We start from the raw sequence: 13,442 nt of genomic DNA, 5'->3' as shown, positions 1-13,442 counted from the left end.
CACATGGATAACAGATGAGTGAAATGTAGCATGGACCTTACTGAGGAAGTTAAACCATCTTCAGGACAGGAAGAGCGTTGATCTCCAAGAGACCTGGAGGGCAGAAGGGGAGGTCCTGCAAAGTACGTTGCTGAGCAGATAGCCAGACAGTCCTTCCCAGCCTGCGCTCAGCTGGCAGACACTGTCCAACCAGACGGCTCAGGCCATCAATCCCTGGTTCATTTTCTAGCCCCAGAGACATGCTGTTCAGAGCACCCTCTCTAGGAAGGAGGGTTTCTCCAACAAGTTTGTTTCTGACATCAAATCTCTTTGTGCCCTTGGAAGGTGCCACGCTTGCAGACTGCAGGAAATCAGGGCCTAAGCCAGGGGTCTCAAACTCAACTCAGCATGTGGGCCGCAGAGCAAGATCACAGCCGTTTGGCGGGCCGCACTAGGTCTACAAAGGGCAACTGTTACGCAACACTTTTCTCACTGCAGTTTAAAACAAAAAAAAAAATCAGTACAACAAGCATAATCGTACATGCAGTTTACTCAGTGTCACAAAACGACCAGAAACTATAGTTCGCATCACAACTGCTGTTAACTAAGCTAATATCTAGCTAGGATGCTAGAGAAATGAAAAATACAAGTAGGCCCCTAGGCTTACTTAATTTTATCCAAAATATTTTGAACTTTGTGGATTAGTCTGTAGGCCGCACAAAATTGTTCGGCGGGCTGCGGCCCGTGGCCACGAATTGGAGACCCCTGGGCTAAGCAAAGTCTTGGAGCAGTCGTGGGATCCAAGAGTGTGGATTGAGGTGACTGTAGTAGAGAAACAGAAAGAAAATCCACACTCTCATAATGTGTTTGAGAGAAATCCGGAGCTAAATGAAATGGAGCCCAGGCCTCATATTATTGGGCACGGGCATGCTGCCTGATGCTGCTCTGCACAGAAGCCAATATTGTGGTATTGGCTTTGGAGAAATGAAAAATATATTTTTTTATGCCAGCCGGCAAGGTGACAGGAAGCTAGGCTCAAATCTATCTCTTGATCCAGGCAGGTTTCAGAACAAGATTTAATGGATTTCAGCACCAGATCTTCCTGGCTGACACTGAAAGGGTTTCGGTGTTTGGGTTCCAGTCATGCTCCAGTCCTTTCTTGCTGGGCTGGGGAAGCAGTTAAGAGCTTACAGTCGTGACTTATGAGTGGTGTTCCCAAGAATTGCTCATAAACTTTGGTTCCAGGTCTTGTTATGAAAGCAGAGGACCAGTGTTGGCTGGGTTTGCTTTGACACTGAGAAATTTCATTACATTTTGCAAGCGGATGCAGGGCCTGGGCAGAATTTCTATGGTGCAGTAGTTGTCCAGTTTGCCCAAAGCACACCTGGTAGCCAAGCATAACCAGATTTTGTTACCCTGGCCCCATCTCCTCTTCCCTCAACTGGACCAGGTAGAATCAATTATTTGAATTTTCAGGAACTACCAAATCTTGGCTGTAGCTCTGCATCCTCTGCCAGAGTATTGCAGGTTGGAATGAGTGACGGAGTGAGTAAGACTGCACGCTCACAATGTCAATACCTCATACTTAGTCCCCTGTGCTCTTTCACTGCGGTTCAAGAGTGACAGGGCGGGGATCAGTCCGGTTATCAGTGGGAGAAGGTGACCTTTGTTGGGTCCCTCCCAGCCCATCACTTCATGAGGAATGTGCAAATTTCCCTTCCTCCTGCAGAGAAAGATACCACAGAAACTACATCTTGGAGGTGTGTGTTTCCAAAAATCCTGCTTTTCAATGAATTCTCGCCAGTGAGAGTGCCTTCTTGGATGCTCAGTGGTGACAGCTTCCCAACTGAAAGGCCTAGAGAGCCACTTCTCTTGTTAGTGAGCAAGTTTCAGACTACACCTCTGTGTTTCACCACTGGTAGAGAGGCAGTGGACCAGGCCAATGGTCCAACCAGCATTTAAAGTATGTGGACCTGATTAAATAGGAAGATGCCTACTAAAAACGGTTACTGGTGGCTAACGGAGCTGTAAAATGTGCCTCCTAGCTATTTCTATACAGGGGCTGTTCACACTAACTGCACTTCACAGAAAAACCTTCATTGGACTATTGGCGTCTGCCCTGAACTGCCTGCCCACCTGCACTGTGTTTCTGCCTTCTGAGCCAGCCCTTATGAAACAGTTCCTGGAATCCTTTTACATCCAATAGGACTAAGGCTTTCACCATCCAATTAGAGCTGCACAGCTCCAATCAACCAGAGCAGCTCTATTCTGACCTACCAGGACAGTGCCTTTGGGACCAGTCAAGGAGCAAGGATTTGGAGTCATGCTTTGCATGAGGACAGGCCAATCAGGGACCAGGGACAGGGACATCTGAACACATAAGCTGGCTCCTCTCTGACTCTGAGTGTGCACTTTCTCTTTCCTCCTGATGCTGAAGACTGCCTTTTCTTGGCTGAGCTGAAAGGCTGAAGATGTTTTCTTAGAACAGTGGTTCCCAAAGCGTGTGCCAGGGCGCACTGGTGCATCCTGGATGACTTTTGGGTGTGCCTTATGGTATTCCATAGAAATATGTGCCTGTTGAAGACCAAAACACTAACTGGGTTTTGGAGTTTAGATTTTTGGAGGACAGAGGTGTGAGGAATTAGCTGTTAACTGACAGTCTGCCCAACCCCCCACCTCACTTGCCTGATTAGATTGCAAAAGGCTGTTAAGCTGTGGTTCTGGATTGTTTACAGTAGTGGTCCCCTATCCACGGGCTGCGGACTGGTACCGTTCTGTGGGCCATTTGTACCGGTCCGCAGAGAAAGCATAAATAACTTACATTATTTCCGTTTTATTTATATTTAAGTCTGACGGATGTTTCATTTTTAAAAAATGACCAGATTCCCTCTGTTACAACCGTCTAAGACTCACTCTTGCCGCTTGTCTCCATCACGTGATACATTTATCCGTCCCACCCTAAAGACCGGTCCATGAAAATATTTTCTGACATTAAACCAGTCCGTGGCCCAAGAAATTTTGAGACCCCTGGTTTACAGTACCCCCATGCTCATGGAAAGACTGGAAGCAAGTTTCTTTCATCCTTTATTTGGTGTAAAGTTAAGATGAAACGTATGGTGGGGTTTTTCTGCACTTGGTAAAATTCTTGTGTAGCCTTGGAAACATGATGATCTCATTGATTTGCTCATGGCCCACTTTGCCCTATAAGTAAAGCAAGAAGTGGTTTTTGAGCATGCTTTGTTCTTGCTAGCAGCAATAACAGGGCTACCCAACCCCGCATTTTTTTAATTTTGTGTATTTTCTTAATTCCGCACCATTCCCACTCAGGACCTGGAAATACTAGCCGTGCTGGTTCGCAGCATGTGCCCAGATATAAAAATAAATACAGTTACTCTATTATACCTTATGGATTTACCACTGCTTTTGTTAACACATCATTATTATGTTTATTATTAACACATCATTATATTATTTTTAGACAAATACACCCAAATAAAATGGATAGATTTCTTAAAAAGAAGTGTTATATTGAAGAATTCGATTTTGGTAGTGAGCAAAAGTTAACTGTAAATAAAATAGGACTTGAGGGCTGACAAGAAGAATTTAATATTACATTTTCCATCACTTAACACTGAACAATATGATTGGGTTAGAAACCCATTCATGGAAGCTTCCAGTGATTTTGGTTTAACATTAAGAGAAGAAGAAGAACTGGCTGCTATATCCACTGATCCTGTACTGATGATTAAACATAAGGAGTTGTCTCTTGAAGCCTTTTGGATTTCTATAAAAGAAGAATATGTGGCAATATCTAAAGAAGCTTTGAACATTTTATTATAATTTTCAACATCTTATTTATGTGAATTAAAATTTTCTACCCTCAACACTATTAAGAGTAAAAAGAGAAGAATTCTTCAATGTATTGATGAGGAAATGAGAGTTTTCCTTTCAAATACATGCCCAAATATTGAAGTAATTGCTAGCATACCTCAGGCTCATGTTTCTTGTAAACATAAGAATGAAAGAACTTAACACATTCACCCTGGGACATGTGGCATTTACTAAATCTTACTAAGAATGTATCTATATATTTAAAAAGATAATTCTTTTGTCGCTTCTTTTATTTTTTAAGCGCTCTTTTTTTTGAATTCTAAAAAGCATAACTCAAAAAAATGTAACATGGGCCTGAGCTGTGGTGACAATGTGGGTAAAGCATTAACCTGAAACACTGAAGTTGCTGGTTCAAAACCCTGGGCTTGCCTGGTCGAGGCACATATAGGAGTTGATGTTTCCTTCTCCTCCCCCTTCTCTCTCTCTCTCTCTCTCTCTCTCTCTCTGTTTCTCTTCCCCTTCTAAAACGAATAAATAAAATCTTTAAGAAAATGTAACATGAAAATGTTTTTTAATGTCAGAATTAATTTAATTTTGTTGTATTTATTTTGTTTAATTACTATAAAAGCACACTTGGATTTTACAGTTTTTTCTTTAATATTTCACTTAATTATTATAACATATTTCTCATAAATGTGTATATACTGCGCCTACATTTATTACTAGGATTTTAAATGCGCCCTGACTTGAAAAGATTTGAGAACCACTGGACTATGCACACAAGGCTCAGTCCTGCATCAATGCAAAATACAAGTGAGCAAAGTTAACTCACTGGTTTCACACTTGAAACAGGTAGGTTTGCCAAACACCATTTTTTAGTTGTAATTAGCGTGTCCCTAAATACTTAAATGTTGTGCATCTTTTCATGGGCTTATTCGACATCCATTTATCTTATCTGTTGAAGTTTCTGTTCAAATATTTGCCCATTGTAATTTTCTTTTTGTTTAAATGTGGTTGATTTTCAAATGTTCTTTATATATTCGAATTACAAGACCATTAACAGTTATATTTTTGCATACATTTTCCACTTTCTCTGTATTGATTGGAACAAATTATTTTATTTTGGATTCTGTTTATTTTATTCATGCTCCTCATGCTTTTGATGGCCTATTTAAGATATTTTTGCCTATTCCAATTTCAGTTAGGTCTTTATCCTATCATTTCTTCTAGAAATGTTACAGGGTTAGCTCTTGCATTTAAGCCTAATGTCAATTTCTATTTTGTGTTGTTACCGGACAGAGTACGTAATGCTTTAGGTCTGCCTAGGGCCAGGTGGTTACGTGCGAGTTCTTACCTCCCTGCAGGAAAAATTTCACAACACAAGTCAGGAGACTTTGAGAGTAAGGGTATTAAACGTGGGAACAGTGAAACTAGAAGGGCCTAGAATGGAAGAAACAGCAGGAGAGATCCTAAGCGGAGCTGCTTTGTCTCACTGGGAAGTCAGAGAAAAGGGGACCTTAGAGAAAGGTTCAGGGGGTTTGCCTGGGAGAAGCTGCTACTGCCCACTGCTTCCCTCTTTGCAAGCCTCAGGGGGAGCCTTCCGGTTCAGAAGATACCTGCCTGTGGGGGAGGAAAAGGGTCAGGGGTAAAGGAAAGGAGCTGGCGCTCCAGGGAGGGAGAGTGCATGTCTCAGTGTCCCATTCTACTGGCCAAGGAATTTTCCTAGCTTCTTACTATCCCTTCTCTGTTTTTATATATGGTATAAGGTAAGGCTTAATGGTCATTTCTTTTAACTTAGGGGTATCTCGGTGTCCCTGCACCAGTTCCTGATAAAACTATCCTTTCTCCACTAAATTAGCTTTGCGTCTTGGTTGACAATCAATTGAATGTATCCATGAGGGTCTATTACCGGAATCTCTCTTCTGTTAAATTGATCTATGTGCCTATACTTTATGCCAATACCACACTTCCTTGGATTCTGTACCTTTATAAGAATTCTTGCAACCTGACCGTCAGTGGGAGTCCTCCAGCATTGGCCTTCGTAGTCAACGTAGTGTTGGACACGTTCAGGGTTGGGCAAACAAATGTTTTTTAAGTTTGCTTCCTTGGACCTGGGGCAGCGCCATGTATGTATAGTGTTTGGAAGGCTGGGGTGCTTGCCCTTAGGGCAGAGGATTGCAAATTGCGAATTGCCTTCCTGCTTGGAAGGCGCCATTTTTGCTACTGTTAGCTGGAGAAGGAAGTTTTTCCCCCAGCTGGCTTTAGCTGGAGACATCAGAGAGAGAGAGAGAGAGAGAGAGAGAGAGAGAGAGAGAGAGAGAGAGATAAAGGAAAGAGAAAGAGAAAGAGAAAGAGAAAGAGAAAGAGAAAGAGAAAGAGAAAGAGAAAGAGAAAGAGAAAGAGAAAGAGAAAGAGAAAGGAAAGAGAGTGCTGAGGCTGGTGGGGGCCTATAAGTCTGCGACAGTCCAGAAAATGAATCAGAGCCCTGGGAGCCCTGCGTGAGAGGGAAGCTGTCTTCCCTGCCTGTTTGCTTGGCTGCTGTTAGGAGACTTTAATTAACGGAATGGCCCACCATTTTCTGGCTCCACAGTTTTTTACCATCTGCGTGTATCCAATGAGAAGCTGTGTGGACCTGGCAAAGGCCACTGACCTTACACTAAGTCCTATGTATTTTTATTTAAATATTAGAAATAGCTTGACATTGGTGGGAAACAGTTCCTTATAGATCTCATATGTCTACTTGAATCCTGATCACACGAATTAACAAATTTTGTTTCAAACTATTCTTCAATACTAGTTGCATAACAAACAAATCTGCAAAAGAAAATACAGATAGTGTTTTCCTCTGGGACACAGGGCATATTTGTTTTCTGTTCAGGATATTGAATACAGTGGTTCTTTCTGAGGAGGTTTATTACAAGGTCCTTTGTCATACTGGAGTTTCCTATATTGTAATGCAAACTCCGTTGTCCTTTCATACACCTGCAGTACTCCTTATCATCAGTGTGAGACTTGGACATTTGGGGATCAGTGGAAAGATGTTCAGGTTCCCTAGTGTAGCATGAGTAACAAACCACCATGTCCTTATGACGCAGGAGTCTTATATCTTCTTCCAGCATCTGTAAGCCTGTGTCAAACAAAATTGATAGCTTACACATAGGGTAAAATCTGTGACATTTTTTAAATATTATTTTTATTTATTATTCATTTCAGAGGAGACAGAGAGAGAGAGAGAGAGAGAGAGAGAGAGAGAGAGAGAGAAAGGGGGGAGGCGCAGGAAGTGTCAACACCCATATTTGCCTTGACCGGGCAAGCCCAGGGTTTTGAACCGGCAACCTCAGTGTTCCAGGTCGACACGAGATCCACTGCGCCACCACAGATCAGACACATTTTTGAGTTTTTGACATGCAGTTGCCAAGAAGGACAATGTCCAAAGTGGACTCTAATAACATCTCCAAATCCTGACTGTAGTGGATGGACACAACCAATGCATGCTTAGGTGTCCTGCTTTCAGAAACTGACCAGCCAACTGTGGGGATAGTGCCCTTACTTGACATCGATGCTATTTTGATCTATCAGGAAGATCAATATCTGCTAAAAGTTTTATCTACTTCATGTTCCCATTGAACATGTAAAACATTTCTTTTTCATACATGGCTTCCTCTTCTCTAGCTCCAGAGCTGTTTTAGGGGCCCCAGAAGAATTTCTTGTTTGTTATTGCTTTTGTGTTTACAAAAAAGCAACCAGTTCCACACAGCTCTTTACTCTACTTTTCAGGGCCACCAGTCTTGAGAATTCAAATTTTAAAGGCAAATGGCAAATTATTTTCCTGAATAGGAATTTTTTTGCTATCACTTGATAACCCCCAACCTTGGGCTCTCAATATGTGTAATGATGTAAGTATTTGTTCATGTATTTATGGCAGTCATATTACATGTCCTGAGAGGGACAATATGGAATGGTGTGAGATTTCCCATTTTACTAAGGTTAGCACATAATTTAAAATGTATGTTGATTTCTTAACCTTTCCACTGAATATTTTCAGACTGCACATCACCTCGGGGACCTGACATCATAGAAAGTAAATAAGGGAAAGTAATGTAAACCCAAAGGAAGACAGCAATGGTGGCCACAAAAGACAAAAGCTACAAGACATACAGAAAACACATAATGAAATAGGAAAAGTAATTCCTTCCCTATCAGTAAATACCTTAAATATAAATGCCCTAAAATCCCTATTGAAATGACAGAGATTTTTGGAATGGATTGTAAAAATGATTCTTCAACATGTTTCCTATTAGAGAAGCACTTTAGATCCAGGGACATGCTATATAATTATCATTATATATGATATTTTATCACATATAATTTCTAACACAGTTATATACTATATCATAGTATAATGTTAATATCACATATATATGATTCTGCAATGTGTATATAGTCTTGGGTCTGTTTTCTACTCTTTAAGTGTGAAAAAATGTATACTTTTTTCCCCAGGTAAAAAGTCACCAATTTGAGTTTTGCATACCATAAAGTAAATGGGCCATGTGGCAAATTTTTGTAAAATAACACTAAATTATAGAGTATGTAATGTTATAAAACCTGAGATTGTCTGGCTATTTAAAACTATACATTACAGAGTCCAAAAGAATCCCTAATCTCCGGTTTCACCTCATGCCAACTCTCTCCTGTACTATGGCTACAATCAAAGCCACGTTTGCACAACAATTTCAGCAAGGAAGACAATTCTATATTTTATTTCGATATTAGGGTAAGAATTTATGTCAATTTTAAGGTATTTGTTATTCCTTGGAAATGTCTCTTATTCCCATTTGGAGCTTTTCTGTTGCTGATACATGAAAAGAGATGACAGCATAGACGACCAATAGGTTTCACAGATTTTTATTGGAATTAAATTGTTTGTTCTTTAACCCATAGAAGTAAAATGAAGATAGTCCTCTGTGATCATTTCTACATTTGAAAGGTTTTCATTTCTGTTATTCGTCCCCTTTATCATGTGTAACTGTAGTGCTATTAGATGAAACGAAACATGAGGAGTTTTCAACATGTGACTATATCTGTATTGAGAAGATGATCAATATTCTGGGTTTTCTAATGGCATAAACAGGAAGTTACAGAATATATAGCAAGGAAAGCTCAGAGCTGTGTCATCCAATTCCATTACCACTTTTTCCTCATCATTTTGAAAGGTTAGTATTTGATAACCAGTTGTTTTGCTGAAACTTAGGTTTCCGCTAGAGTCAAAATGAGCCAAAGTGAGTCTGAATGCAATATTTCTTAGAGGGTATGAACAAACTGAACCATCACCTGAGTGAGTGAAAGTATGTTGCTTGAAAATTATATAATTCCTGGTAAAGATAACACATAAAGGAAAGCAAAAGTGGCTAACTGACCACCTCCAGGCGTATTCTCCATCTGTGACAATCATTTTACCGCACCTCATGCTACCTTTTTCAAATTCTCTTTCATTGGTATAGCGGGGCCAGATTTCCCTGCATAGTTTTGCTCTAAGCCAGTTAAACCATTGATGTTTAAAAATAGATGATAACCATGCTGAAGGAATCAGAGCATCTCGCTCAATAACTCTTATGGAGACCTGGCCACAGATGATATGCTGAAACCTCAAGTTTTTAAACACTGGTTGAAATGCTATGCCTCTTTCGGTTTCAAGGAAGGCGATGTTACCAACATGTTCTTTGTGCCTGGAAAACCAGTTGTTTGCATTCACTAAAAGTTGACTTGTTGTGCCGTTCCAGGTTGGGTTAAGACGAAGGAACATCCACTTTTTCACTGTGGTATACACATCTATTTCCTTTTGCATTACTAGTAAATTCGAAGAAGAAATAAGCTGATTCATAAGATCTATACTGAGTTCCTTGAAAAGTTCCACACTTGGATGTGTCATCAAATTGTGAAGAAGCCATTCAAAGCACCTTGTCTTTACAGACTCTAACCCATAGGTTTCTGCTGCTGCATAATAGCCACATACAGTTTTCTCGTTAATTGTTTCCTTCATGTTCTTATCACACTGATAAAGTAAGTCCTCTACTTGAAGCAGAGATGCTGCCGCCAAAACTCCTGGAATCTGAAGTGGCTCCCTGAAGACATAGTCATGATTGTACAACGAGCCTAGTGCCAAGTGCAGGGAGTCCACATCTATGTTAGGGTCATTAATCTCCAGGTCAATAACATCTTCCTGAGACTTATTCCCAGAAGTTCTCAACATAGTTGCAAAGTAGCCTGACTGACATAAAAATATTTTATGTAAACACCATTCTTTCCCCAGAGCGCGGATTTTAATATCACTGTTCTCCCCATTCAGAAATAAAGTTTGGTAAGCATATTCAGATGCGAGCTTAACTTTTTTATGATGGTTTCGGCTGACCAGTTGCTGTAGATTGTCTTCTGGGTCTAGGTGACTGCGGCTATTCTCGGACTCTGGGCCCAAGGAGGGACTGCGGCGCCTTCGCTTATGGCTGTCAGATCCATAACTGGTGCCTGCCTGAGCTCCTGGCTGACACGGATCCGCTCTGCCTGATTCCCTGCGTCTCAGAAGCCGACTGCCCACGGACCCCATAGATGAAGTCCCTTAGAGTCCCTAAGGACACTATTGCAAAGACTTCCTTGCCATGGTGTTGCCGTGTCCTGTCACATCTGCCTAAGCACTAGTCTCTCTGGGACCCTCTGACAGTTCTAAGCATCACAGAAGCAGCCCTGGAATCTTTATCATTCGCCCCGCCCCTCTATCCATGTGGCCCCGCCCCCTGCCTCCAGTTTTCCCAGGGTTCTGGCCCCTTTGGCAGGGCTCCAGCCTCCAGGCTATCCTTGAGAATGTTTCTCTGTAAGGGCAATGGCTGAAACAAAGGCTTTTGCTCAGTGTTACAGATTGTTAACACATTCACACTCCCAATGTCAGCTTCATGGAGAATCCAGTGTCAGCAGTATTGAACACAGTCATTTACCTACAACTTGTAGCAATTAAAAAAGGTGAACAGTGATATCTCATTCTTTTATTTGCTTTGGACTACTAGAGTGTCGAGCTCTTTAGAACTTTCTAACACAAAAATTTATTCCAGTCTCATTTTACAGTTTCTCTCTCTGAGTACCAGCTTTTTCTACGATAAGCTCTGGTTCTTTTCTTTGGAAAAAGACATTTGGAAATGAAGATCTGGGTGCTATATGTGATTATCTGTACTAAGGTGGCATCCTTCTGGACCCTCCTGTTGGACGAAACTGTGACATCTGCTTTTTCTGACGATATGGGAGGAGCTTTTCTTGTTGCATTCTTATTCACTTCCCTTGTCCTGTTCAGCTCATCACTGTTCACACTAACTTACACTTATATGAGTTCACCACGTATCCTCTTGCCTTGTCTTTGTCACTATAGCTTCTAAGTGGAATTACCTTACTTCACGGCCTGCGCAGCAAACCCATATCTGTCTTTCGATTGTGTTTAAGCATATCTTCTCTATTGTGGTAAGGAACCAAAGAATTGTGAAAATTAATATTAATACTTTTGCAGAAAGGGTTACGTTCCTTGCCCCCTCCTCTCTGTAGTGAATGAAATGATAGGAATGTGGGAGTTTCCTGGCTTACAGGGACATACTATATAAGAAACCCCCTTTTACTAAGAAGCTTAAAAGGCATTTTATAATTTAGGCTAAGCATACAGAGAGATTTTGTACATATGATTTCTATACATGTGTGTGATTTACACCAACTCAAGAAGGACTACAGTATATTGTGAATGAACGGGTTTTGTTCTAGGTTTTGAGTGAAAATAGTAAGAAGACTTTGATTCCCTCCCTTCCCCACACCTGTGAGGAAGAAGGTAAACACCTAGCCAGGTGCAGAGGAAGGGAGGAAAGATTAAGTGGCCTTTTCCTTTCCTCTTTCTTTCTGCTTAACCGGCGATTTGCAATCGTTTATCCTCTGACATCAGGTAAGCCCCTTCTATCCTGAAAATGTGATTTATGTATGTACCTCTAGACAAAGGGATGGCAGATGGACACTAAAAGATTTGGGGATGTCTTTTAATATGTAAAACAACATTTTTCGCTATTGTGTTACCTTATAAGTTTTAATATGTAACAATGTTTTTATAAATCTTATAAACAAATGTTAATGATTATGTCATGTTCCCCCCTCCAACCTCTAAGGCCGGGGTCTCAAACTCGCGGCCCGCGGGCCGCATGTGGCCTGCCGAACAATTTTGTGCAGCCCGCAGACTAATCCACGAAGTTCAAAATATTTTGGATAAAATTAAGTAAACCTAGGGGCCTACTTGTATTTTTCATTTCTCTAGCATCCTAGCTAGATATTAGCTTAGTTAACAGCAGTTATGATGTGAACTACAGTTTCTGGTCGTTTTGTGACACTGAGTAAACTGCATGTACGGTTGTGCTTGTTGTACTGATTTTTTTTTTCGTTTTCAACTGCAGTGAGAAAAGTGTTGCGTAACAGTTGCCTTTTGTAGACCTAGTGCGGCCTGCCGAACGGCTGTGATCTTGCTCTGTGGCCCACATGCTGAGTTGAGTTTGAGACCCCTGCTCTATGTGATCAAGTGTATATAACTAGTTTCAGAGCTATATTGGACACTTCACGATTTGGGTTTGCTATACCCCATGTTTGTCATATGCAGCCGGCTTATTAATAAATCTCCTATTAATAAAACCCTCAAAAATTCATTTGGACTTGGTGTGTCTATGTAACCTGGTGGAATGGTACTTTTACAACAATATAAATTTGCTTATGATTCCCTAATTAAAACAAATATTCTCTTTTGTGACCTCACTCTTGTGCCTAAAACAGACGCCATCACCACATATAGAAAACTTTATTGCACTTATTCAATTACATGCCCACCTTTTCCAGTCAACTGAGGGCAGGAGTCAAATATTACCATTTTATTAAATTCAATGGTTAGTGAAGGAAAGGGGAGAGTCAAAAATAAGTAAACAAGTGATAATTTTGCAGTTGAGTTTTCTTTACTGGCTTGCTGGTGCTTGATCTCACCCAGCCTGTTTATGGAAACACACGCATCCTCACACAACCCCCAAAACTCTTCTCCAAGTACTGGGCCACAGCCAGGGTCAAGTGATCATTAAAGGGTCCAGCCACCACCTGGATACCTAGAGGAAGTCCTTTGGCATTCAGACCCAGTGGGCACTGGGTCACAGGCAAACCCAAGGCACTGAAGATACCTGAATGAAACATACAGGAATAATGTGGGAAGGCATGACCCATTCTTAAAACTTCTTTGCTCCCCTAAATTGTACAATGATGATGATAATAGTTACAAACATATACTTAGAGTTTATTATCTGCCAAAGCCTCATCTAGGGACTTGATGAGTAAGAAACATTTGAATTTTCACAACAAAACCTATGAGACAGGAACTATTAATTTGTATTTTACAGTTAAAATAACTGAAGAACAGAGAAGTTAGATAATACATTGTGTCCATAATGTCATGGTGCACTTTTGACTGGTCACAAGAAAGCAACAAAAGACGATAGAAATGTGAAATCTGCACCAAATAAAAGGAAAACCCTCCCAGTTTCTATAGGATGATGTGGCAGCATGTGCGCACGCGCAGATGATGATGT

At 40.9% G+C, this 13,442-nt stretch overlaps 1 protein-coding gene across 1 annotated transcript; it reads right to left on the bottom strand.

Annotated features, from left to right (window-relative positions):
* Positions 1-8,908: 8,908 nt before the first annotated feature.
* On the bottom strand, positions 8,909-10,411 carry LOC136386303 (germ cell-less protein-like 2). The gene has a single exon (XM_066357790.1). It carries the CDS (start codon positions 10,409-10,411, stop codon positions 8,909-8,911), a length of 1,503 nt encoding a protein of 500 aa, XP_066213887.1.
* Positions 10,412-13,442: the final 3,031 nt, after the last annotated feature.

Source organism: Saccopteryx leptura, chromosome X (assembly GCF_036850995.1).
Source record: "Saccopteryx leptura isolate mSacLep1 chromosome X, mSacLep1_pri_phased_curated, whole genome shotgun sequence".
NCBI classification, from domain to species: domain Eukaryota; kingdom Metazoa; phylum Chordata; class Mammalia; order Chiroptera; family Emballonuridae; genus Saccopteryx; species Saccopteryx leptura.
The sequence above is the reverse complement of the archived record's forward strand: the minus strand, read 5'-3'. Positions and strand labels throughout refer to the sequence as shown.

Bases quoted from the DNA above. Each gene is read 5' to 3' on its own strand.
- LOC136386303 (XM_066357790.1), bottom strand. From the start codon at position 10,411: ATGGGGTCCGTGGGCAGTCGGCTTCTGAGACGCAGGGAATCAGGCAGA.